Source organism: Lepidochelys kempii, chromosome 12 (genome assembly GCF_965140285.1).
Source record: "Lepidochelys kempii isolate rLepKem1 chromosome 12, rLepKem1.hap1, whole genome shotgun sequence".
Lineage (NCBI taxonomy): Eukaryota > Metazoa > Chordata > Testudines > Cheloniidae > Lepidochelys > Lepidochelys kempii.
The window spans coordinates 7,187,312-7,214,991 of NC_136391.1; the positions used below are offsets into that span (position 1 = coordinate 7,187,312).

At 45.8% G+C, this 27,680-nt stretch overlaps 1 protein-coding gene across 1 annotated transcript; it reads left to right on the forward strand.

Annotated features, from left to right (window-relative positions):
* Positions 1 to 27,090, forward strand: LOC144929173 (uncharacterized). Its single transcript, XM_078848159.1, has 10 exons — positions 1 to 122; positions 249 to 288; positions 2,267 to 2,354; positions 5,558 to 5,639; positions 11,954 to 11,996; positions 13,115 to 13,268; positions 13,676 to 13,751; positions 15,897 to 15,933; positions 23,827 to 23,995; positions 27,030 to 27,090. Exons 1-10 carry the CDS (start codon positions 69 to 71, stop codon positions 27,088 to 27,090), a joined length of 804 nt encoding a protein of 267 aa, XP_078704285.1. The 5' UTR covers positions 1 to 68.
* Positions 27,091 to 27,680: the final 590 nt, after the last annotated feature.

The following is a 27,680-nucleotide window of genomic DNA, read 5'->3' on the forward strand; positions in this document are numbered from 1 at the left end:
GGGGTGTACTTTCATGGCTGTCTCAGGAGCTGGGAAAGGTAGTCCCTCAGCCAGCCCACAATCCAGGGATGCTGCAGACCGTTGGAAAGAGCTTCGAGAACAGTTTGGACTACCCTGATCAGGTACGTACCAGAACCAGATCAATGGGAACACTGAGTAACGGCATTTGAGTTTCATGCCATAGTTCCCCTATTGTGAGCAGTGTGTTAGCCAGCGGCTTTAATCATGTTTTTTTGTGTTCCCTTCAGACTGAAGTCCAGAGCATAAAGGAAGATGACGACCTACTAGGTAAAATTTTTAATAATGATATAATATCTTAGCTTTTATATAGCACTTTTCATCAGTAGAGCCCAAAGAACTGTACAAAGGAGTTCAAGAGCATTATCCGTGTTTTATAGATGGGGAAACTGAGTCACAGAGCGGGGAGGTGACTGGCCCAAGGTCACCCTTTGAGCTAGTGGCAGATCCAGGGTAGAACTAACGTCTCCTGAGTCTTAGTCCACTGCTTTGTACACTTGGCCACTCTGTTTAAAGGTGGATGCAGCTGCAAAACCAGTGAAATATCCTCTTCTGTCATCATAGGCTCACAATGAACTGCAGCAACTCACCCATCCTGCAGGTTGGCCATGCTCAGGAGGGAGCATGTCACCTGCTGCTCTTTAGGGGTTTGGATGGATTATACTGTATCCTCAGCGTGCTCCAGTATATCTATGATCATTGTCTTGCCCACCCCATGTGTGACTCCTCTGGAACTGGGAACTCCAAGCAGCACCGAGAGATGATCCCAAGCTGTCAGGGTGCCTGTGTGTGTGTGTGAGAGAGAGACTGTAACGGACAGTGCTCAGCTCCCTGGAAATATGCCTGATCCTGAGCTCTACAGTAATGAGAGCTGCAGGGATGGTCATAAGCACCAGTAACTCACAGCCTGATCTCCTTCAGCAGCAAGCCTGGCTGGGAAAGTAAAACCGCTGCCCAGTCTCTCCCGATAAGCTATGGGACTGGGAGAGGATTCCCCATTCTTCTGGGAGGCCTCTCGGTGCTTGATGCCCCGTCTTGGTTCCTGTTCACACAGATTGTAAAACCAGTCTTGCGGCAACTGGGAGCAGACCTGAAGTGACAATTTGGGGGCAGGGACTGTCTTTCTGTTCTGTTTGTACAGTGCCTCGCACCATGCCGTCCTGATCTCTGACAAGGACTCATAGATGCTACAGTAATACAAATAATAAATACTAGCCGCTGGGAAGATTCAGGCTGTACAGTCCTTTAAAGTCTCCATTCTTCCCAGTCAGCTTGTATTGTTCATTAAACCAGCCCATTGGGAGTGATGCCAGGTCTGAGCTCTGAGCAATGCTGGGTTCATAGAATCATAGAATCTCAGGGTTGGAAGGGACCTCAGGAGGTCATCTAGTCCAATCCCCTGCTCAAAGCAGGACCGATCCCCAATTAAATCATCCCAGCCAGGGCTTTGTCAAGCCTGACCTTAAAAACTTCTAAGGAAGGAGATTCCACCACCTCCCTAGGTAACGCATTCCAGTGTTTCACCACCCTCCTAGTGAAAAAGTTTTTCCTAATATCCAACCTAAATCTCCCCCACTGCAACTTGAGACCATTACTCCTTGTTCTGTCATCTGCTACCACTGAGAACAGTCTAGATCCATCCTCTTTGGAACCCCCTTTCAGGTAGTTGAAAGTAGCTATCAAATCCCCCCTCATTCTTCTCTTCCGTAGACTAAACATCCCCAGTTCCCTCAGCCTCTCCTCATAAGTCATGTGCTCCAGCCCCCTAATCATTTTTGTTGCCCTCCTCTGGACTCTTTCCAATTTTTCCACATCCTTCTTGTAGTGTGGGGCCCAAAACTGGACACAGTACTCCAGATGAGGCCTCACCAGTGTCGAATAGAGGGGAACGATCACGTCCCTCGATCTGCTGGCAATGCCCCTCCTTATACATCCCAAAATGCCTTTGGCCTTCTTGGCAACAAGGGCACACTGTTGACTCATATCCAGCTTCTCATCCACTGTAACCCCTAGGTCCTTTTCTGCAGAGTTTTGGGTCAGAAGGGTCTGATCTCTTGTACATCACAGGTCCCCAACACCACCTGCAGAGAAAACCCAATGACTGATGGGGTGGTTGTGGGTTAATCAGCTGTGACTAAAACCTACCAGGGTCCTTTGCAATCTTGTCTTTTGCATCGTCTGCATTGTTTGTTTCAGCAGAGCTGGTTAACTGTCCTGATGCTGTCTTTTTATTACTTTGCCCCTCAAGAGATAACAACCCTCGCTCCAGATGAGGATGAGCTTCAGGATCATAGCGAGCTGCATTCCAGCTCAGATAATAATGCCTCAGAAAAAGGGTAAGTTCCCTTAAGCCTCCCGAAAGCTGTGTAGCATGGTAGCACCTGTCCATTTAGTCACTTTCCTCTTTTATTTCAAGCACACGAGGTTATCCATTGGAACTCTAATCTGGTAGCCACCCCAAGCGGGTTTGCCACCTTCCCTCTTGACTCGCAGCCAGATTGGGTTTAAAATGCTCATGACTGCCACGCTGCTGGGGAGACTGGGATAGCACGTTGCTCTGAAGGTTAATGGAGACGGTGTGTGGAAAAAAATCTATCCTTTTTATTCATTGAACTGAAAACTGCCCGTGTCTTTACCTCTTGCTCTAAGGGAAGGTGGGCCTTCCATATTGGCTTGAGTGCCCAGGATTGAACGAATGCAGAGACTGGATTTCTCTTCACATTCCATAACAGGGGAATCTCTGTAGGGCAATGCTGGGATCATGGTTGCCACAGGGAGTCTGTCTCCAGAGTAGTGATGCAGATTTGTTTAAAAATCCATTTGTCCTTAAAATCTTGTCGTGGTGTCTTGCCTCCGGCACCTGTGACTCGCCGTGGCCTTCTGGTCTGATATACTTCATCGCGGACAGTGTAATTCTTTTCTTACACTGCTGGTCCTGGGCTGCAGGATCGATGTAGCTCTGCATTTTGCTCGGTGAATGCAATGAGGTACAAGTAAAGTACAGATCCCTGGGACAGGCAGGGTGCCATTGGAGAACCAATAACAGCCTCATCCTGGAGGAGGCAAAAGCAATGCCCAGTATTTCTCTTTAGTTTGATTAGCAGAGAGGGAGAGACGGGTGCCCTACACGGCCCATATATTTTCATTAAAAAGTATGGCTCAGATGTCCCCAGAGACACCTAAGGCAGTGAGGCACTTAAGCCCCATTCAACAGGAGGGCACCCAAGTCCCTCAGGCTACTTAGCAGATGGCAGCCCATCGCACTTCTGATCCTTCCAGCTCCCGGTGAGTTTAATTTGGCAGCGCAGAGAAGTTTAGTGATTTGCTCAAGATCACACAACCTTTGTTCAAGATCTGTCAGTAGCAGGGCTGGGGTAGAACTGTCTGATTCCCTGGTGTGGACCCTTGATCTAATTTTGGAGGGTTTATAAGGTTGGGTAAAATATAATCTGTCTACTATGTCTGCTCATAGAAATAATAATGGAAGCAGTATTGAAGTGGTAACTGCAAGCAGGAGAGCACACGTAACTGGGTTCCTAGGCTTTGTTAGAATAAAAAGGCCCGGTGTAAAAAGCTTGATTTTAGTCAACCACAGGCTGAATTTTAAGTGAAGTTAATGCAGGTCTGAGGACTGAACCCTAGGTCATGAATGATACCTTCTTATTAGATGTAGCAAACAAGTGACCACAGAAGCACAGGTACACCGCAAGTTGCCCAAGTAAGAGGAAGTTTGGGGGATTTTCTGCAATGTCTTGTACCATAGTAACTAGGCAGTTAAACCACAGTGATGCAGATGGTCTATTAAGAAATGGATTGACTCATAATGCTTAGGTCAGTGATTGGAAGTATAATTATGGACACCCAGATTATCACATATGGATAATAGGCAGGTGTTAACTTTATTATAGTCACAGAAGAGCATCGAAAAGGGTTCTGTTTCTCAATGGTTACATAAAGAATGGGTATAAAAGACGTGACTTAGTTCCCTAAATTCTGGGTGCACTGGATTCTCGAGATGGTGTAAACTAAATCAGTACCAACGCTCTGATGTGCTCCACTGACTGGTCCTCCTAGCTTTGTTTCTAATGTCTCCAAAGGTTGTAAGTATGCACAATGCAAGCCTGTATGTATGAACAATGTAGGAAACACTTCACTGTAGTTATCTGATTCATATACTTATGTATATAAATTTTTCTGTGATTTCAATAATTGTCTATATTAGCTAAATCTCATCGCGTTGCTGGGTGCTTCCCCAGTTTCATCTTTTTAATTAACGCTAAGTAGCCACCTGAATAAAGAACCTGCTGTTTGTGACAAGTGCATGTTGCACCCCAATAAGCAATTTTATAATTGCAATAATCAGTCAGGCTACACTGGACAACACTCTCTCCAAGCTTAAAGACGCTTTTCTAAATCGCAACCAAACTCCCGCACACTTGGCTCTGCAGAACTGGATTGGAAATTTTATGAGAACAGGTTTTTGCATAGTGTTTTGGTACTTCCCCTTCTAGTCTAACTCAAATTTGGGAAGCACAGAGATGCAGACGCTGAGTGCATGTGTGCGAATTGCAGGGACAGGCTTGGACGTTTTGATTTTGCATGAGGTCTTTTGATGGGGCTTATTTTACAAAGTCGGCTTGCCTGTCACTAGTATTTCTGATGGCTCTGGTTGGGATTTATTGGTAGACTAGTGTGAGAATTCTGCTTTCTTCCCCCTCTGAGCTCTACCCTGTCTCAGGTAATTCATCTGAGCCTCATTCACCCTTCTGTCTGTCATGCCAATTTCACTCTTACTCTGTGTATAAACCTGCACTTAAGGCTCTGTTGTTATATTGATCCCCAGCTAGTCTCTATACGTGTATAACACTGATAGGGATTTAGGGCCCCTTGCTTGGGGATACGTGGCCTGGAAAGCAATGGAACAGCTGAGTTCTGGTGTGGGGAGGTCTGACCAGATGATCTAATCTTGCCAAGGGTGGCTCTGGGGTTCTCTCTGCCTGCTGCAAAGAATTGCTGCACTGTGACTGCCTCTGTTAATGGGGTGAAATTCTCTCGCCTCTGATGTGCAGAATGATCTAATGGCCCCTTCTCACCTTAAACTCTATGAATCCATGTAGCCGTGCAGGAAAAGGGGTGATTTGGGGGTGAACCATGGCTGACTATTGGTATGACCATTGGTCCTGTGAACTATGGAGATCTGCTGGCCAAAACACCCACAGAGAAGGGATATAGAGGTTGGCAGATGGCAGTACCACCGGGAGGAGAGTGCCTTGTGGAGATGCTTTGGGTCTCTCTTCTGTGCCCCAACTCTGGATTTGAGAGGGGAGGGGGGAAAGATTCTGTCCTTTCCCCAGCCTCTGCAAAAAACCTGATTGTTTAGGCTTTCCACAGCAGCCGAGGCTGCTTGGCCCTTCGCGGTCGAGAGCAATCTTCTAGGGCCCAGAGGAGAGAGCAGGAGAGGAGAGGGGAATGGATCTGCTCCAGCTCTAGTGAGGGTAGAAGGAGAACTCTCCTAACGGTGGGTGATCTCTCTCTGCAGGACTGGCAGCAGGGTGATTAGCTGGCTGGTGCAGGGATTTGGGAAGATGATCCCGCAGCCGGAAAACATGAACAAGCTTGAGGTGAGTGCAGCAAAGACAAAGAAGAGACATCGTCACGGCAGCACAAGAGAAACACCAGTACATGTCATGAGCTCACACATCCCAATGTGTAATGACGAGCCCTACTTTTCCATAGGCTTACAGGTGTACACACACACATACACAGACGCAATGGCTCCCCTCACCCCTTCTTCCCCACAGGTCCCTGCAGGATGGTCAATAGCCCCCTCCTTGTCTGAGATTACTGAAACACAGAGGAGGAAGATGGAAGGACTAGGGACTACCATTGTCTGAGGCTCCTTGTAATTACAGGAGTTTGCCCACCTGATCTTAATGAACATTCTATGCTCAGTGACAAGCAAGGAAGGCCCTGGCCATATGGCCGTGGGGAAAATTGCTTCCCAGTGCCAGATTTGATGCAGGCAAAACTCCCCAGGGGAGCAGAAATCCGTGTTAAGCATCTGCTCCATGCACTCATCTGGCTGCTGTTGTTATTTTTTCTGGAATCCCCACAAGGTGGAATCTACCAGCACCTATGCAGAATTCCAAACACTGATCAACCTCAGAAGAAAAGAATGCCAGCATTGTCGATTTCTCCTGTAACTACTTAGTTCAAATAGATCTTTATTCCAGCCTGTGTGATCCTTTTTGGGTACTTATGCACTATAATAAGACAATATGATCTGTATAGCCTCCTGTTCTCCAGACCGTATAGCACTGGTCCCCAAACTTTTGAGGGTTGCGCCCCCCCCTTACCCCTGTTCATGCCCCCCTGCCTCCCTCGGAGCTGGGCCAGGAGCAGGGCTGCGGCTTGGGTAGGGGAACATTCCCCACAGTTTGGGGTCCTCTGCTGTATAGGCTCAAGCATCAGCCTATGTTGTGATAGAAAGACCCCTGATAATGATGACAATAATACCTAGCACGTCACATCAGAAGATCTCAAAGCACTTTACAAAGAAGGGCAGCATCATTACCCTGTTTTGCATATGGGGAAACTGAGGCACCAATAGATGACGTGAATAGACCAAGGTCACCCAGCAGGCCAGTGGCAGAGCCAGAAATAGCATGCAGGCTCCTGCTTCCCAGTCTTGTGCTCTATCTGCTAGGCCATTAATGATGATATTTTGATCAGTTTAGTGACTTCTTTGTATGGTCTCCAGAATTTGTAAAGTTACTTCAAATAATTTTCTTGAGACCCCCACCCCTTCTTTGTTGTTTTAAGACATTGGGCTAACAGGAACTGCTCAACTTGTAGCATGGGACAGCTCCCTGTATCGCTCTGCCAGACCACTGTGTCATCAAGAGATGATGTATTCCGTGCGTAGTAGCCCGTGCACACACAGACACGTACACAAGTCCTCTGACCCTCAGGAGTGATGGTATCCTCTCGACCTCAAGCACACTCCACCCTCAGCTTTCCCACGGCAACTCTTTCTTAATACCATGATTTTGCAATTTGGGGAAAGCGGCTTTCTAGAGGGGTTGTTACTGATTGACCCATCTTTTTCTAAATCGTTACCTTAATTTTCTGCTACTGAAAAGTGAGGTCTGGGAAACATGCCTTGCAAGTGGACACTTATGGAGTTCAAGCTAGTTAGTTTTCAAAGAGAAGGTTAAGAAGCGTCTCGATTTCAGTTTGTACATGGGGAAAAGGCATCTGATATTAGGGGAACCTTTGAATTAGTAGGAAAAAGAATAGCCAGATCCACTGGCTGGAAATGAAGTTAGAAAAATTCAAACTGGAAATCATAGCATCATAGAATCATAGACTCTCAGGGTTGGAAGGGAGCTCAGGAGGTCATCTAGTCCAACCCCCTGCTCAAAGCAGGACCAATCCCAACTAAATCATCCCAGGCAGGGCTTTGTCAAGCCTGATCTTAAAAACCTCAAAGGAAGGAGATTCCACCACCTCCATAGGTGACCCATTCCAGTGCTTCACCACCCTCCTAGTGAAATGGTGTTTCCTAATATCCAACCTAAACCTCCCCCACTGCAACTTGAGACCATTACTCTTCGTTCTGTCATCTGCTACCACTGAGAACAGTCTAGATCCATCCTCTTTGGAACCCCCCTTCAGGTAGCTGAAAGCAGCTATCAAATCCCCCCTCATTCTTCTCTTCTGCAGACTAAACAATCCCAGTTCTCCTCATAACTCATGTGTTCCAATCCCCTAATCATTTTTGTTGCCCTCTGCTGGATGCTTTCCAATTTTTTCACATCCTTCTTGTTGTGTGGGGCCCAAAACTGGACACAGTACTCCAGATGAGGCCTCACCAATGTCGAATAGAGGGGAACGATCGCGTCCCTCAATCTGCTGGCAATGCACCTCCTTATACATCCCAAAATGCCTTTGGCCTTCTTGGCAACAAGGGCACACTGTTGACTCATATCCAGCTTCTCGTCCACTGTAACCCCTAGGTCCTTTTCTGCAGAACTGCTGCCTAGCCATTTGGTCCCTAGTCTGTAGTGGTACATGGGATTCTTCCGTCCTAAATGCAGGACTCTGCACTTGTCCTTGTTGAACCTCATCAGATTTCTTTTGGCCCAATCCTCTAATTTGTCTAGGGCCCTTGGTATTCTATCCCTACCCTCCAGCGTATCTACCTCTCCTCCCAGTTTAGTGTCATCTGCAAACTTGCTGAGGGTGCAATCCACACCATCCTCCAGATCATTTATGAAGATATTGAAGAAAACCGGCTCCAGGACTGACCCTTGGGGCACTCCGCTAGATACTGGCTGCCAACGAGACATGGAGCCATTGATCGCTACCCGTTGAGTCTGACAATCTAGCCAGCTTTCTTTCCACCTTATAGTCCATTCATCCAGCCCACACTTCTTTAACTTGCTGGCAAGAATACCGTGGGAGACCATGTCAAAAGTTTTGCTAATCTATCTATTATTCTATGATTCTATGAGTGATACAACTTTTTAACAGAGGGGGTAATTAACCATTGGGACTGCTAGACATGGTATGTGTCACAATGCACCATTGCTTGGAGCCCTTAAATCCAGACTGGATCTTATTCTGAAAGATGCTGCAGCTTGGCTACAAGTTATTGGGCTCAACAGTGTTCACTTAGCAATAGGGCAGTGCAATTCCCTGTACTGCCGGAATGGCTGGATGGAATTTTCTGGTCTGTATTCTGCAGGAACTCAGACAAGAGGATCTTAGTGGCCCCTTCTGGCCTTCTGTGCAAAATCTCCATTTAACAGCACTGGAGACTGGAGTCCTCTGCTTGTCTCCAGAACAGTGCAACATGAGTAGCAGATATGCATGTCTCCAATCCTGAAGCCAAGGGACTGCTTCTAGGGGAGAGAGGGCAATTCAGTCTTTGGAGCTCATTCAGTCTGTGATCTTTCTGTTGAAACTGTCAAGAAAGGGGGCATTGGAGAGACAAGGTGGGTGAGGGAATATCTTTTATTGGACCAACTTCTGCTTTCAAGCTTACACAGAGCTCTTCTTCAGATCTGGGAAATGTACTCAGAGCTTCACAGCTAAATACAAGGTGGAACAGATTGTTTAGCACAAGGAGTTAACACTACAAGAAGGATGTGGAAAAATTGGAAAGAGTCCAGAGGAGGGCAACAAAAATGATTAGGGGGCTGGAGCACATGACTTATGAGGAGAGGCTGAGGGAACTGGGATTGTTTAGTCTGCAGAAGAGAAGAATGAGGGGGGATTTGATAGCTGCTTTCAACTACCTGAAAGGGGGTTCCAAAGAGGATGGATCTAGACTGTTCTCAGTGGTAGCAGATGACAGAACAAGGAGTAATGGTCTCAAGTTGCAGTGGGGGAGATTTAGGTTGGATATTAGGAAAAACTTTTTCACTAGGAGGGTGGTGAAACACTGGAATGCATTACCTAGGGAGGTGGTGGAATCTCCTTCCTTTGAGGTTTTTAAGATCAGGTTTGACAAAGCCCTGGCTGGGATGATTTAGTTGGGATTGGTCCTGCTTTGAGCAGGGGGTTGGACTAGATGACCTCCTGAGGTCCCTTCCAACCCTGAGATTCTTTGATTCTATGAATACATTTCAAGGGACCACTCACAGTGAAGTGGCCCATTAACACCCCTCCAGTCATAGTCACCATCAAGGCTATAACAATGCTGCGGACAAGAAAGGGGCCAGTTAGTACCACCTGTGATATGGACGCTTTTCCCCTAGCACTAGACGGAGTCCCCCAGCCCATTTCGTATTAGCCTCCAGACAGCTGTCAGGTGATCCTGGCTTCCAGTTCCTATTGATTTGGTCCATATGTGAACTTGTGAACTAGGGGTGAAAATCTCCATTAGCAACTCCCCGTGTCACTCCAGCCTCCATTTTGCTAATTTTCAGAATTGCTGGAGCAAGCATATTATTCTCCTTGCCTGGAGTGCCCTATACGTCGGGTGAAGGATGAGCTCTTAAAATAAAGATTCCATTCCACCCATCTCTAGAAATGAAAAATGAGAAGGTAAATATAGTAAACACAAGACGCAACAGCAGGATTGTCTCATACGTACTGGTTTCCATGAGGAATCTATGGGGCTTAATACACATACTTTGACTTTTTAACGGCTCAGACACTGTAAACGTTGTTACGGCTGTTTATGGGCTGGTCCTCACTAGAAAATTAGGTCATATAAGAACATGAGCTTGAGGAAGCATGTTAACTAACACAATAGTAAAACAATTTTCAGTCCATGCAGACAGAGACAAGTTGTGTTTAACATTGTGTCAGCTAGTTGTGGTTAGCCCTCGGTTCTAGCAGGTGTTACTCACAATGTTAAGTATCGTGATTCCTGTAACCTGGACTACTTAACGGTGTTTAACATTCTGTTTGTTAGCACAACTCCTCAAGGGCATGGTTTGACATGACTTAATTTTCTAGTGAAGACCATTCCATATGGAAATTTTCCTCCACAACCTACTTGTTTTCCAGTTTTACAAATTAAACAGTAAAACTCTGCATTAAAAGAGCACCTAGCATCTGACCCATACTGATGAAGGCTGGGACATTCGGAGTTAAACAATCCCCAGCAAGCTAAAGGCAGCAGAAGACGTAAGTGTGGTGATACAGTGTGGTTTGTACAGGGACACACTGTCCTGCAAACCACTTTGTTCTTGGGTAATGTGCGGTCAGTTAAGGTCAGTGACTGTTGTGGTTCTGACTTTCCAGTAATAATGCCTGTAATGATATTCTTAAATACCCAAGCAGTGGAAATCATCTGGGCTAATTCTGAATGGAGCTGTACCTCAAGAAGAGATCTCTTGCGAAGAAAACGAACCCATTTTTCTTTGATACTTTATCTGATCCACCTGGGGGTATTTTCCTGCTTGTTTTTATGCCTGCCCAGCCGATCCAGGACCAAACATTGACCTGACAGGAGAGGAGAAAAAATTATTTTCAGCATACACAAAAGCTTGAGGATCAAAAATAAACAGATTTCTATTGACAGGCAGGATTCTCTTGCGGAAGCATCTTTAGCCCAAGCTCACTTAAGAGTGAGCAAGAAGCACTGCCCTTTAGGTCAGGTCAGTGAAAGATCAAAGGGAAAAGCGTGCTCCTGATTTCCCTGTGCTCGCTCTATCTAGACACAAACCCCTCGGGAGGGAAACCTGATGATCTTCTATTGAGAGCATCTAGAAAAGAAAACAAACAACGTTTTATTTTATACCCCAGTAGGTGACAGCCTGATTCTGCTTTCAGTTACATGAGTGTATGTAGGAATCACTCCCCTGAAATCATTACCTGGGTGTAAAACCTGAATCGCTCCACTGAAATCATTACATGAAATGAATTACATGGGTATAAACCCTGTGTGAGATCAGAATCGGCCCTGTGAATCTTGACTGAAATATTCCTACTGGTGCCACCACCAATTCCCCTAGTGTAGACAGGACCATGAAGTCTAAGCTTAGTTCTCAAGTACGCACAAAGTTTCGTTTTGATTGCTCCTTGGGATCTGCAGGGTGTTACAGTCTTCAGGGGCTGCTTTTTAAAATTTAAAATCAATTAACAAAAAAAGATAGTGGAGATACGTTTTGCCAACATTTATTTCCCCCAGAGGGGTATTGATACTGGGAGGGGTAACATGGCAAAGTAGAACTGAGCTGTCAGATAAGCCAGAGTTGTACATTTGCCTGGGAAGCAGCAGGAGCCAAGGAAATCACTCCTTCATTTCTGTTCATTTTATAAATGCTGGTTACTGTTTTTCTGCCGGGCATCTCTGCTGTCAGGCCAAGGCATGCGAAAACGAACGCAGATGGGAGGCAGAGGTGTTGCGATTAGCTGCATTGTCACTTTAATTCAGACGTCGGCATGTCAGTGTATTCCATATGTGTTTGTATGACAGGATGTAAAGGAGAGGAAATCTGAAGAGGCAGCTGTAAAAGAAGGTGAGTGATTTTTGCTGGGGTGAATGGGGTGCCCGACTGTAGAAGTTTCAGGAATGGAAACTTCATAGTCTGCTATAGCCAAGTCTCTTTCCAAGATCTTACTGCACTGGTTTCCCTCGGTATCCTGCTTTCATAGCCTTGGAGTTGCAGGCAGTGAAAGGAAGTAGATTACTTGTACTTGTGCTGTCTAGGGACTAGTGCTGTCAAAACCGGGTGCATATGGCAATCCTAGGGCAGTACACATCCGAGAACTCATGGGAAATTTGTACTGACACACTGAGTTAGTAATCTTCCTAGTTCTCGAAGAAATCCTGTACTGATACGTTGGCAGCAGAGCGAAGGCATCTGGGGCATTCTTTGCTATAAATGTTTATAAAACTAGATTAAAGGGCCGAGTCTTATCCCTTAGTGCCCCACAGCACCTCAGTTTTCATTTCACCTTCTGAAACATCCCCTTGTGCGCTTTAAAATGTTGATGCCATTTAGACTCTGAGCTGTATTCATTTTTGAGCACAAACCACACCATGTGGTGCTGGTTAGTTTCAGAGACCAATGACTGAAAATACAGAATGAAGCTTCCCCTCCGTCCGTTCTTCTCCTGCTGCTGATGGCTTTAACAGGGTTTAGAGTTCAAAATGCTGGTGATCATTTGGGATGAGGCAGCTACGTGATGGAGAGCGGTGCTGATACTGATGTTTTGGTTGTCAGATTGTAAGCGCCTCAGCACAGCGACTGCCTTAAAGTCCTGGGTTTGTCCAGTGGCTAGCACAGCAGGGCCCTAATCCGTGATTTGGGCCTCAGGTGCCACTACAATACAAATCAACGAGCAGGTGGCAGCTCTGACAAGTCCTACAGCATGAAGCTCTCCCCTGTGCAGTGGGCTGGCACAAGCTGTGGGTGCAATATCTAAATCCCACTTACGCCCTCAAAATGGACCTCGTTCTGACCTTGGGCTGGGTGCTGAGCTGCGGTAGACGGATGTGGCTCCAGTGATGTTCATTGGTTCTGGCCTTCTGCACAAGGGTGGATTTCACCTACATAGCTTAAGCCTCAAAGGCCTTCACTGTTTACAATGAAACTCACGATGTCGCTTCTCTCTCGCTGTGAACAATCCCAAGCAGAAAGGAAAGTAAGTAAGACCAGGACAGCACTAAAGGGAAGCTCTCAAGCAAGTCACAGCGTATCGGGAACCTCACAGCGGGCATCTACAGACAGCCTGGTGGGACTCGGGACATCTCTCTTTCCTCAGACGCTGGGGGGCGACGGTGGCAGGTAGTGCAGCGTGAATCCTTCTGAAATGTTCCTCTGTCGCCTTGGGATGGTCCTTGGTGTCTTACGTATTTGGGTTCCCGAACACTTTGATCCGCTGGCCCTTTCCATTGCTGCCCCGTGTGCATCCCCCCGTGTTTGCCTGGTGGAACTTTCATTCTAATGGCGGGAACCCAAGAACATGCCGAGTGCGTCTAGCCACCTCTGGCACCTTGTCACTGGTTGATTGATTGAATTAATTGGTGCAGAGCAATACGCAGAGGGTGGACACAGATATAGGGTAAATTCGCTTCTTGCATTGTGGGCCCTTTGTGGTGCTAAGTCTGTCCTGGCTCAAGCTGCATGTAAACCCCCCCGATGAAGAAAGAAAGGGCTGTAACAGGAGTTTAACAGGAGTTTCTGACTGGCAGGGTGTTCAAGTGGTTTGTTCAGGGAATGGAGAAGGTGATTCCACAGCCTCTCGCCAGAGTGAAGCAAGATGCTCAGGTACGTGGTTAATGGTATGCTCAGGTACGTGGTGGGGATGATAAAGAGACTAAACTAATGATAGGGGGTCAGTGGGGCTCTCCCATGATGATGCGTTAACATTGGGCTGGCCAGGTGGAGTCTCTTCTGCACAAAGTCGCATCAATACCCATGAAGGTAAAATACTGTGGTAGGATGTCGTAGAAGTTAGGCTAATTCTATCACCACTAGCAACATTCAGATGTGCAGTGTGACATTTCACACCATGGTCACCTGCAAGGATCAGGAGGAAATATTCCCACACCCCCATGCGCAGTGTTTCCAAACTGTGTATGATAGCTCGGTTTTCCCTTCCTTTCTCTAGAACCTCAGGTGTTGGTCTCTGCGGAAGGAAAGTTGCTGAACTAGCTAGACCGATGCTCTGAGCTGGTCTGACAGCTCCTCTCATATCACCAGCATTTGAAAGGTCTGATCTTGCTCCCACTGAAATCAATGAAGCTCAAATATAAAGTAAGAAAGAACTTACAGGGACTGAAAATGAAGTTCCTCCTTTCATTGCTTCAGATCCAAAGAACCAACCAGGCCAGCCCTGGAAGTTCTTCCTCCAAGCAAGCCAAGTAGCCCGTGGATGTTCCAGTGGCAGTGACTGGGTTAAAAAAAACAAATCCAACCCATTTTTACTACTCCGATTGAGTGGATTCCGTTAGATATAAGCCATGGGCTGGTCAGCACAGCAACGTTCATCCGTACTTTGCGACATCTAGTAATCCCCACCCCACGTCCTCTTTCCAAGCTCCGACATCTTCAGCAGGGCTCTCCTCTATTCTACTGACTTGCTGTGAAAGGGCCACATGTTCAGTCTGTTCTGGGAGGTTCCCCACAGGTATTTCCCAGGTTTCCTGTAGCACCCCCTGCTCTCCAGCTCAGATGTGCCTTGCAGGGCTTCATGCTATTTTTGTTAATATTTAAATACATTGTACAACAAAGTTGCACAAAACCCAAATCCTCCAGGATACCCGTCGAGCTGCGTTATGCTCACCATTGTGTGAGTTTAGAGGGACAATATCTCCCAGAGCTCCAGGGAACACAGCTCCTGCTGGTTCAGCCTGTACTCTCCTGGAGATCCCAGCAGCTCTGAAGCCAGTGCAGAGGGCACGTGGAACCATAGTACACGCTGGTGTAACCGTGAGCAGCATTTGGCCTAATATTTGTTTTCCATTTTGGTCCAAGAAAGCTAGAGGCTGCCACCTGATGTTCTGTGCCTGGATCTGAGCAGAGCGGACGAAAGATTTCATGCTTCTGTCATTGCTCTGACCCCCTTACCCTCCCCAGCCAGACCTCTCAGTCAGCCGGGGAAGAGCCATCCCACGTTTTTTGCTTAGCCCTTAGTGCCTTAAAAGAGATCCCCATGCAGCATTGTTTGCCTTGATAAATTGGGCTGATTTTTAAGAACGGTGCTGTAGTCGTTGATCTAAATCTGGCAATGCTGGCTGTCCTCTGCCTTAGAGGAGGAAGACCTGTTAAGGGACTAGCCCTGGAGACTGCAGCAAAACCTGCGTGGTTAAGCTATCTGTGCCAATACTTAGCAATCTTGCCCAGACCAAGCAGTGAGCAAGCCGTAATAACAAAATGTACAAATTGTGGGCCGAGGACTTTCAGTTGCTCCACAGCAACCTCACCGAGAGAAGAATTTGGCCCTCTCTTGTCAAGTATCGGAATAACTCACTTTGCCCGACATTGAAATGCAGTCACATTTGGGGTGAGACGACAGCTGTTGAACAGCACACAGCTGTAGTATAGAGAAGTTTAACGAGGAGAGAGAAAAATACTGTATCTAATGGAAATTGCCTGGGGAATTTAGATAGGTAGAATGGACACATTTGGCCAGGACGCTGGGGTTGACCCTGACAGTCTTACAAAAAGTGCAATGGTATTTTTAACAGCCACAGATAGGACCTTGGTTTTATATTTCATGCAAAAGACTTTTAACAGCACAGCATCACTTGCTGGGGTACTGGTTCGGGTTTGACGCAAAAGAGAAGGGTGCCATCTACTGAATTGCCAGAGAGGAAGAGTGTTAACACCGAGAGAGAAAGCAAGAGAGAGGCTATAGTCAAAAATAGTTAACAATAATTAATATTTTACTGTTTCCTTTTTTCTTTGTAGGCTGCAGAAGTTGGAACCTTGTGCCCAGTGGAAGAGAGTAAGTAACCAATTCCTCTCGTTACACAGTTTCAGTTGACAAGTATTATTGGCCTTTATTGATAAAACCTGATTCAGAAAGAAGGGCTGCAGCTTCGGTATAGAGACATCCCCGGGTAGGTCTGGGGTGGGTTCCACGCTGCAGAGGTTCTGAAAGTATTTAGAGAAGCTGTGGGAACAATATTGTTAAAATGTCAATGTTGCATTTTTGAGATGGTTTTGAGCTGCAGTACATTCGCGGTAAATTTCAATCTGTGCAGAGTAGATTTGGGATGCTTGTTTGATTCTCAGAGCCTTTTCTTTGGTCTGGATCTCGGTGTGAAAGACAGTCCTATTCTGGGGGTAAATTCTCCAAATATGAAGAACATCCCAAACTGGGGAGTGAGTCTGTCACTGTCAGATGATCTTTAAACAGAATTTATATGAGACACTTTGAGGTGCACCCTTGGGCAATGCCAGAGGACATTTTGCCGACCTTTGGAGGTGGTTGGAATTTGGAACAAATATACATTCTAAACCCCTCCAAAGCTTCCTCTTTACGTTAACACGTGAGCCTAGACCTGATGCTCTACGGCATGTCCTTGGGGTTTGAGGGGTCTAGAAGGAAAATCCCTCTGCATGGGTATGGCGTAAGTAACTCTTGCAACAGGTGACACCTTTGGGCCCCTGGTGAGACAGACAGGCAAGGCACTTTGCCCCAGCTACTACTCTCTCCCACCATTGAATAGCACAGCACAACTTTGTAGTTAAAAAATGAGATGATATCTACCTTGGCTAAGTACAGCTCATCCTGCATTATGAAACCGTGCTATGATGTTGTGTGATAATGTCAGCTATATGTTACATGGCAAAACTGAAGGCCGGCATACAGGAAAATGCGACACTGTTGTCATAGTTGATTAGTTGTCATCATTGACAGTTTGGTTGTTGTTTTTTTTTTTAAACTCGCTTCCATGCAATGTGTTAGGATGTTTCCCCAAACTGGGAATTTGGAGTAATAAGGCAGGAGTTGGGTCCCCTCCCCTCCCCTCCACGAAATCTGGATTTTTCTGCCCAATTTAGTGTTGGAATGTATGACTTTTGTGGCTCTTATATTCAGCAAGTGAAACAGGGTATGCAAGTAGTAGCAGGATGTATTTGTTAGGTGGAATATATAGCTATCATTATCTCGACTTCACTTAAACGTCAGAGGATTTTGCGGGACTCCTGAGAGTGTTTTTCTTTGTGGGCTTTTATAGAAATCTCTATTCTAGGCTTTCCTGAAACAGGACATAAAATCATTAAAATAAAAGCATTCAGGGTTGAATGATGTCATCTGCTTGTATTACTTGAGAATTCTTCTCTGGCTCTTTGGGGAGTTGGATGGGCAGGTTTCAAAGATGCACTGCACAACTGACCAGGAGGTGAAAGGGCTTGAGGATACCCCACAGGGAGGAATAGCCAAGTGTTCCTTCTTGGGTTCCAAGGGGTTTTTTTGCATTTGGGTAGTGGCAGTGTTTACCAAGCCAAGGTCAGAAAGAAGCTGTAACGTTGGGAGTTTAATACAAGCCTAGAGTGGCCAGTATTAATTTTTAAAATCCTTGCAGGCCCCCACTTCCTGCACTTGAGGTGCCAGAGTGGGGATTCAGCCTTGACAATCACAAAGCTTATAATCTACTGAGTGTGTTCATCCTATTTGTATGAATGTATCATTCTTGTATCTGAAACTAGGAATATGAAGCATAACTCTGAGGTCCTATTGTAATTATGCAAAGTGTGGGCCAGTAATGGTGGTTTAGTATCTTGTATCCCATTGACTCGAACAATTGACTGTAGATGGCTCTGTTTACTTGTAAGCCTTTCGGTATACATGTGTGTCAGCGAGTGGGTAATGAAGTCTCACAGGACATGTGAACATGTCACATGATACTGGAATCCATCTTAAACCTGGTGCTTTTCCATTTAGAAGGGAACCCAGAGAGAGACAAAGGATTCCCGCCTTGTGCCAAAGCTATATAAGGGGGTGGAACAGAACAAAGGGGGCTGCCAGTCATGAGAAATCCCCTAGTTACCACCTGATCTGGGAACTAACAAGGATTGTACCAGGGGAAAGGATTGGGCCCAGACTAGGAAGGAGTCTAGTCTGTGAAAGAAGCTTATTGGAACATCTCTAAGGGTGAGATTTACCTGTATTCAGTTTCTTAATGTATTAGGCTTAGACTTGCGTGTTTTGTTTTATTTTGCTTGGTAACTTACTTTGTTCTATCTGTTATTACTTGGAACCACTTAAATCCTACTTTTTATACTTAATAAAATCACTTTTGTTTATTATTTGACCCAGAGTAAGTGATTAATACTTGGGGGAGCAAACAGCTGTGCATATCTCTCTAGCAGTGTTATAGAGGGCAGACAATTTATGAGTTTACCCTGTATAAGCTTTATACAGAGTAAAATAGATTTGTTTGGGGTTTGGATCCCATTGGGAGCTGGGTGTCTGGATGCTGGAGACAGGAGTACTTGCTGAGCTGTTTTCAATTAAGTCTGCAGCTTTGGGGGCTTGGTTCAGACCCTGGATCTGTGTTGCAGCTGGCTAGCATGTCAGGCTCAACAAGACAGGGATCTGAAGTCCCAAACTGGCAGAGAAAACAGGCTCAGAGGTAATCTCAGCACATCAGGTGACAGTCCCAAGGGGGTCTCTGTGACCGAACCTGTCACACTTACTTTCAGGGCGAATTTCACAAGGCTGATACTCCACTTAAGTCCCCCTGAAGCCCTATTTTAAGTGGGATTTAAGTGGAGTAGCAGCCCTGTGCTAGCTGTGTGCATAGGGTAGAATTTCACCCTCCATGCATGACTGGTGTTGTCAGATGTTTGGCTGCATGCGTGTTCTCCTGGGTGTTCTCCTGTGTGCTGTCCCAGCTCTGCGCAGACAGCTGCCACAGCAGACCTTAAGGGAACCACCCAATACATTCACAGACTGGGTTCGTAGCGAAGACACTTGGTCAGGTTCATTGCTGATGAAGCATGGTGCTAATGCCCTGGCTCAGTGGTTACAGGTACACTAACACATGTATGCCCGTGACAATGGACCGGGTCAGTTAGTGGCGGGACTTTCCACTATCCCCTAGGCCAGACAAAGACACTTCCTCTGAGGTACATCTTTTTACAGCAATACAAGTTACGTATCATCCTTGACATACTAGGGTGCCAACCTCTAACGTATTAGGGCGCCACCCATTGCCTTGTACCTGTAGGTGCAATCAAAACACCTCTATTCATGATGCTGTCATCCTGACCTTATCCTTAAGATGGGTCAGCATGTTCCTGTTATCTTTGGGGAATGTGTTTATCGGGGTGTTCTGGTACCACCTTTCTGGAATGTGCTTGCATGAGTGTTTTGTGCCTAGCACCTCTTAGGAACATATGTTTTTGCAATATCAACCCTATGCTTGCCGAATGCTGTGAGCAGGGCCTGCCTCTTGCTCACAACTTAAGTTTGCTTCATATCAGCAAGGTTTTAAATACCAGGCCTCAGGCCTCATACCAGGCATCTAATATAAGGCCTTATGTTTCAGGCCCTCTTCTTACTACAACTGGTTTAAGTGAAATCTCTGATTTGGTGTGTTGTGGCATTTTAAATCGTTTTATGCGACAAATGCAGGCAGTGACTGGATAGAATGACTGATCTGCTCCCAATCCAAACAGCCAGCACCTTTATTAATGTAATCCTTCTTCTCCTTTTGTTTCAGGGGGGGAAGGGGCTTAGGGCCTCTGAAACAAATGGAAAATGAAGACCTTGGAGAACCGCCCCCGTCACAGGACTTAGACATGTGACTGACTGCCTCTTTGATGAAGGGGAGAGGAGGTTCTTCCTTTCCTTTTCTGCTCCTAGAGACAATCTGACTCTGATCACCTCCAATACTCATTCTTTTACTGCTTTCACTTGGTATCTGTGAAACTCAGAGGTGGAGCTGTGGGCGCTTCAGAACGTGGCTGGGAGTAATGGCCGAGAGGCTGTACAAATACTGCATGTGAGCATTGAAATATATCCCTCATGCACCCTTCCAAAAAGAGAGCTTCTTATTTTTCCCTCTTCCCGTCACTTCTGAAACCACAAAATGTTTTTAAAAGCCACGACATACCAAATATTTCACCCTGAGAACACCAGCTGCAACCTGCTCACTTCTTTGAATTGAGTTCTCTTTTACAAAGACTTAGCTTGATTCAATAATTGCTTTTAACTTCTCACTGGAGACTTGTATTCTCTCTCTTCCACTACAGGGCTGTTCTGCTTTTAGCATGTGGGGGTGGTGGGGTCTGACCCAGAATAGCAAATGTTGTCAGGTGAAATTCATGGCACATAGAATCATAGAAGATTGGGGTTGGAAGAAACCTCAGGAGGTCATCTAGTCCAACCCCCAGTTCAAAGCAGGACCAACCCCAACTAAATCATCCCAGCCAGGGCTTTGTCAAGCCAGGCCTTAAAAACCTCGAAGGATGGAGATTCCACCACCTCCCTAGGTAACCCATTCCAGGGCTTCACCACCCTCTTAGTGAAATAGTGTTTCCTAATATCCAACCTAGACCTCCCCCACTTTAACTGGAGACCCTTGCTCCTTGTTCTGTCATTTGCCACCACTGAGAACAGCCGAGCTCCATCCTCTTTGGAGTCCCCTTCAGGTGGTTGAAGGCTGCTATCAAATCCCCCCTCACTCTTCTCTTCTGCAGACTAAACAAGCCCAGTTCCCTCAGCCTCTCCTCGTAAGTCATGTGCCCCACCCCCTAATAATTTTTGTTGCCCTCCGCGGGTCTCTCTCCAATTTGTCCACATCCTTTCTGTAGTGGGGGGCCCAAAACTAGATGCAATACTCCAGATGTGGCCTCCTCAGTGCTGAATAGAGGGGAATAATCACTTCCCTCGATCTACTGGCAACGCTCCTACTAATGCAGCCCAATATGCCGTTAGCCTTCTTGGCAACGAGGGCACACTGCTGACTCATATCCAGCTTCTCATCAACTGTAATCCCCAGGTCCTTTTCTAGAGAACTGCTGCTTAGCCAGTTGGTCCCCAGCCTGTAGCCGTGCATGGGATTCTTTTGTCTTAGGCCTGGTGCTGGCCCTCTTCACAAGGGTGAACTTAATTCAGCCTGAGTATTTGCTGACTTTTCCCTAGACAATGTCACTTTTCAGATCTAGTGTGTTGAAAAATGTCAGGGTGACTCCCTAGCAATGAAATTATTCCAAGAGGGGCCATTGTATGAAAATCTCCAGTATGCCCCCACAACGCATTCTGGGCTGGCCTGTCAAAAACCATCGGATGCCTCCTTTTCATGCCAACCTGTTGTTCCCCACTAGTTTCCTTTACAAGATAGGCAGCCTTAACAAGGAGTTACTGTCCACACAACCAAAATAACATATCCTAGCTGTGTTTTTATAATGTGCCCATCTGGTAGCTGAGTGCTCTGTGTTGCCCTATTTTCATATACTCTAAAAACAAGAGCCGAGATTAGTAGAAAAGTGTCTTTCTTCTTCTTTGTGTTTTTGTAATTGTATTTCTGTAAAAAAATTAGATAAAGAGAAAGTGAAATGTGTGGTGTTAGCATGATGTCCTGTAGTGTATTACTGAGTGCACATGTGATGGAATAAAAATGGATCATAACTGTCCTTTTTCTATCTTTCTGTATTTTTTAATTTGATGCATACTTTCTTATTAAACTCATCATAGGCTCCATGTGTTTTGTGGCCAAGAGTTGTTGAATCGAGTTGTTAGTGAGACCCCATAATTACCTGCCTGTGTACTAAATGGTCTGGGTAGCGTTATCTCCTCTTCTTCATTTTCTCGCATGCATCTAAGATATGAATGGACAGCGGGGCCTGACCCAATGCTTGCTGAAGATAATGGAAAGAATCTCATTGACTGCACTGGGCTTTGGATCAGATCTGTACTCTGAGCTTTTCTCAGGAAGTTGGCCTGCTGGCCTTTCTGGATGCATGGCATGACATGACATATAGATTGATAGAACATATGGCCAGAAGGGACCATTAGATTGTCTAGTATTATTTCCCTGCAGTGTTGGCAAATGACTAGGATGTGGAGGGTAGTTCCTGTGTGCAGTGTATAATGCCATAGGGCATGGTTAATTCAAACTTGGGGATCATAGAATCATAGAATATCAGGGTTGGAAGGGACCCCAGAAGGTCATCTAGTCCAACCCCTTGCTCGAAGCAGGACCAATTCCCAGTTAAATCATCCCAGCCAGGGCTTTGTCAAGCCTGACCTTAAAAACCTCTAAGGAAGGAGATTCTACCACCTCCCTAGGTAACGCATTCCAGTGTTTCACCGCCCTCTTAGTGAAAAAGTTTTTCCTAATATCCAATCTAAACCTCCCCCACTGCAACTTGAGACCATTACTCCTCGTTCTGTCATCTGCTACCATTGAGAACAGTCTAGAGCCATCCTCTTTGGAACCCCCTTTCAGGTAGTTGAAAGCAGCTATCAAATCCCCCCTCATTCTTCTCTTCTGCAGGGTAAACAATCCCAGCTCCCTCAGCCTTTCCTCATAACTCATGTGTTCCAGTCCCCTAATCATTTTTGTTGCCCTTCGCTGGACTCTCTCCAATTTATCCACATCCTTCTTGTAGTGTGGGGCCCAAAACTGGACACAGTACTCCAGATGAGGCCTCACCAATGTCGAATAGAGGGGAACAATCACGTCCCTCGATCTGCTCGCTATGCCCCTACTTATACATCCCAAAATGCCATTGGCCTTCTTGGCAACAAGGGCACACTGCTGACTCATATCCAGCTTCTCGTCCACTGTCACCCCTAGGTCCTTTTCTGCAGAACTGCTGCCTAGCCATTCGGTCCCTAGTCTGTAGCTGTGCATTGGGTTCTTCCGTCCTAAGCGCAGGACCCTGCACTTATCCTTATTGAACCTCATCAGATTTCTTTTGGCCCAATCCTCCGATTTGTCTAGGTCCTTCTGTATCCTATCCCTGCCCTCCAGCGTATCTATAACTCTGACTTCAACAGGCACTGCAGCAGAAGGGTTACATGTGGAGATGCACTGGCCCAGAAACACTTCCTGGAGGCATTCTGCTTGCTGAGAACACAGGCAGGCAGAAGGAGTCTGGAGGTACTGGACTAGGACTTGAACCAGGCGGGTGTTCTAGGAGCGCAGGGTGTGATCCCACAAGCCCCAGCCCCAGCCTGTAAACCAGAGTGGAAGGGAAGGGGGCCATGTCCCCCCACTGGGGTGAATTTCACCCAGCATGTATAAGGAGGGGATTCTGGCTGCTGTTTGTAGTAGAGTGCAAGTGACCAAGAGCTCTCTGGGTTTTTCGCAGGAGTGGGTGGGTGAGATTCTGTGGCCTGCGTTGTGCAGGAGGTCAGACTAGATGATCATAATGGTCCCTTCTGACCTAAATATCTACAAATCTATGGGTCTTTCCCCACCATTGCATATTTTTGCAAGAACGATCAGATCATGGCCCAGAGATAGATGGGCCAGATCCTCAACTGGTGCAAATCAGTCTCGCTCCAACAAAGTCAACAGATCTGTACCAATTTACACCCGTTGAAGACCTGACCCAATAGCTGGCATATGAGTACAGAGAAAGCCATTTTTTATAGGCAGGACTGATTCTTATTTTGGCCTATCCACACCCATTACGGAACCCCTGAACTTCTTCCTTAGGGAAAACTCCACAAAAGTAATGTCTATCACAGCTCCAGTAGGACTGAAAATGATTCAAATCCTGAGCTACATTTCCGGAGTTCTGGCATATTTGAATACTTCTCTGTTTACTGATATTTATACAGTTCTACATTCCACATGTAAAAATATGGTGTGGATAGATGCTTATAAAACCGGCTACCTTCACTTCACCACTTCCTCCACCATTCCCATTTCAGTCTGTATCCTCCCCGAGGGGCAGGTGGATCTTGTGATGGAAGAGGTAGATACTAACTGGGATAACGAAGCCAGAGAAGAAGTGATGCACTGGGACAACGAGGCTGAATTTACAGTGTATGCTCCTCCCAGCCACTCCCGGAGAGAGGAAATTCAGGAAGAAGAAAAGAGGTAGGAAGAGAAGGTTGATATTGGAAGGGGCTGTTGTATCATAAAGAACGAAGTACTCCACTGTTGAGTGTTATGAAGGTTGAATATCATCCATATGTGTCTGTTCTTTCATTGTAGCCATACAATATGTTGGGTGAGTTAGTTGGCAGATGGTAATTTACACAAGACTACAGAAGTGATAAGCACTGCAAACCTCCAAAAGTTACTAAAACAAGCAATTGACTTTCCTTTGGATTTCACTGGGATTTGTATCATAGGAAATGCCAGATGGGATCAGACCAGTTGTTCAGCTAGTCTGGCATCCTGCCTCTGACAGGGTCCAATAGTAACTGCTTCAGAAGAAGGTGCAACAAACCCTGTAGTAGGCAGTTATGAGATAACCTACCCCGGGGAAAGTTTCTTCCTAACCTCTAATAGTTAGAGGTTGGCTTATGCCCTGAAGCTTGAGGGTTTAGATCCCTTCCAAAAGGCTTGTTTAAAACAATAATTACTGTTAAAACTGGGAATTCTTGGCCCCTTCTCCATATAATTCATCTAATCTCTTCCAAAAAAACCTGTTGTGTGGGGTCTGATCTTGTATCATTGAAGTCATTGGCAGTTTTGTCATTGATTTCAGTGGGAGCAGCATCAGACCCTTATGCTATAGTGTAACTAAAGATTTATGTACCTGATCTTTTCCTGAGTCTTGTGGGAGACGCCAGCTTACAGATTTGAAACCTCTGCTGGAAAGACTGGATTGTTAGAATTCAATCACCTACCTAACAATCACCTGGATTGTTAGAATTCAATCGTCTTCAGTGTGGTGGGCATCTGAAAGATAATCAATAGTATAGGCCAGCCTAAAACGCTTCCATAGAGGCTGCAGTGCACTGTGAAAGCATCTCTGAGTTCAATAACAGCATTTGCAGGTGGTGAGAAAATTGTAAGTATTTGCAAGTGCTGAATTTCAGGTTTTCAGGAAAACATCATTGCAAGAGTAGAAAATCCCAGTGGGAAGTAGCCCCATGTGGCTAGAGATTCAGTACATGGAAAAGGAATTTCCAAGAATAAATACATTTGTAATTATTTCAAATTATAGCCCGTATTGCACAAGAATCAAAGGAAATCCATCCTTGTACGTAGTGTGATTTAATGCTGCAGCTTCATGGAATCAGGCAGGCTCTGCATCCTCTAATGGAGGAAGAGGGAGAAAGGGTAGTTTTTTTCTTATCCTATGGGGCAAGGGAAGTTTCACGAAGGAAAAGCAAAATCAGAGGCTGTTGGTGGAATCCTGCTGGTTTAATCTCATTCTGTACATCAAGCTAACATAGTAATGTCAGGGGCCTGGAGAAGGAAATCTGGATCAAGCTAGGAAAAGAAGGAGCAGCACATGTGATACATGGCCCTGCATAGCCATAGAAAATTGGTCACTTTGAATAAGAAACTGGGCCTGGAATATATTTCTTGGGATATCAACAAGTACTACACTAGGCTATCCACAGGGAAGAGAAGTTGGGATTTATAGAATATCAGAGCTGGAAGGGACCTAAGGAGGTCATCTAGTCCAACCCCCTGTTCAAAGCAGGACCAATCCCCAATTTTGGCCCAGAACCCTAAATGGCCCCCTCAAGGATTGAACTCACAACCCTGGGCTTAGCAGGCCAATGCTCAAAGCACTGAGCTATGAGCCTGGCTGGCCAACAGATGTCAGCATAGCCACACACACATACAGAAGAGGGGTTAACTTTTCTACATTGCCTTCAAACAAGTGGCTAAAACATGATTCAGCGAGGTGGTTCAGCAGCTTGCTTTTTGGGGGATGGGAGTCTCTGTATCTCTTCAGAGGCCTGCTGGCTAACTCAGTCCGCACTCCTCTGGGAGAGTGCATGCCAGAATGGAAGCTGGGATCCCCTTTAACAGTGCGCTGAATGCATCCCCGCCCTGAACGAACTCTGACCGATGAGCCACCGAGTCCACTGTCTTGCTGACAGTAGCCAGTAACAGGTGCTTGAGAGGAAGGTGTAAAACCCCCATAATGAGTCCTGGTTAACACAGTCTGCACTGTAGTGTAAATAAGACCATAGAGGGGAGAGAGACAGTGGTGGAGAAACTGATCTGGTATAACAATTCCTGTGGTCCTAGAACCATGTTTAAACATTGTCTTTACTGCTAGCTCAGAGATGAGACCCTGAATTCTATGTGTGAATTTAACCGGCTGGGCACAGTCCTTGATCGATTTTGCTGCTCTGCAGTTCTGGAGCTGGGGATCCCATTGCTTCTCACTGATTAGCTTGCCTTGCAATAAATGACGGTGCTAACGTAAAGTGAGCCCCAGAGTTCCATTCATTCACTTTTTGCTGCTTAGTGATGTGTCCTTCCACCAGGCTGAAAATGTATTTATGGATTTGTTATGAAAATATGTTACACGGTTTTTTCTAATGTACAGTCCTGGAAACCTAACATTCCACATGGCCAGCAGCGGATTTCCTGCCCTGGAGGGTGAATTCTACTAACAATGGGGTCTTATAAAAAGAAAAGGAGTACTTGAAACCTGTCTTATAAAAAAGCCCTGGCTGGGATGATTTAACTGGGAATTGGTCCTGCTTTGAGCAGGGGGTTGGACTAGATGACCTTCTGGGGTCCCTTCCAACCCTGATATTCTATGATTCTATGAAAAAGACACTCTTCCTGCAGAGCAAGTAGAATTTTTAGTGTCCAAGACTGAATTTCTCTGTTTTATAACATTTTTACTCCATTACTCTGTAGATATTCTGTATTCACTCCCCCACCCCACTAAGAACCCTCAAATGATGAAGGCCTGTGAAACAAGGCATGGCCAATCTCCCCAAATCCCTCTCCTCCAGATATTTCTTTTGTGGTATTGAGCAGGTACATTCCCTTGCCCCTGCCCCAAGGGGACCTGAAGATTATTGAAGAGTTTTGTAGGTAGAAGTGGCTATATATTTATAGTCTAAAGATTTCAAATTCCCACCTAAGGCTCAAAATATGTGCAAGACAATGAATATTTAATACAAGAACCCTTTCCTTTTCCAAGGTTGCACTTATCATGTTCCCAGAAAGGTAATGAGGAGGAAGAAACAAAGATTGCAGGGTAAGTCCTATTCAGAGTTTGTGAATTCTTTCCAGTTTGGCTCAACATGGATTTATGATTTTATATCAGAATCCATTCGTGTGCCTTTGCAGGCCATGGAGTTTAAAAGGTTTGGGTTCAAACTTGGTTTTGTCCTAAGATGAATCTCACTGCAAACCCACAGGCAAGATTCAGTTTGGGGGGGTTCATGCTCTTTGCATGGGTTAACTGGTTTGCTAGAGCCAGAGGAGGCGAGAGGCCATGTAGGAAAATATCGACATGATGTGCTGCAGGTGACTTCTCCTGTGGAGCCCACTTTGAACTTGAAAAGCACCAACAAGCAGCTGCCTACAAATATTTGCAGAGAGAGAGAAACATTTTGTATATCTGGACGTGTCACAAAGTTTAGAGCCACAAACAGAATTCACACGAACCACTGCAGGTTTGCAAAAGCAGATCACACCTTAGGCTGAATTTGAATGTGATGGGAGTTCTGGTCAAATGTTCCACATCTTCTAGTGCCCTTTCTGATGGCAATTGATATGCTGTTTGCAAGATATGCACATATCTTCCCAACTGTCAGGGTGGTTAAGCACTGGAACAAATTGTCTAACC

Coding starts and splice junctions, on each gene's coding strand:
- LOC144929173 (XM_078848159.1), top strand. CDS start 69: ATGCTGCAGACCGTTGGAAAGAGCTTCGAGAACAGTTTGGACTACCCT. Junction 5,640..11,953: donor AAAACATGAACAAGCTTGAG/GTGAGTGCAGCA, acceptor TTTGTATGACAG/GATGTAAAGGAGAGGAAATC. Junction 13,752..15,896: donor GAGTGAAGCAAGATGCTCAG/GTACGTGGTTAA, acceptor TTTTCTTTGTAG/GCTGCAGAAGTTGGAACCTT.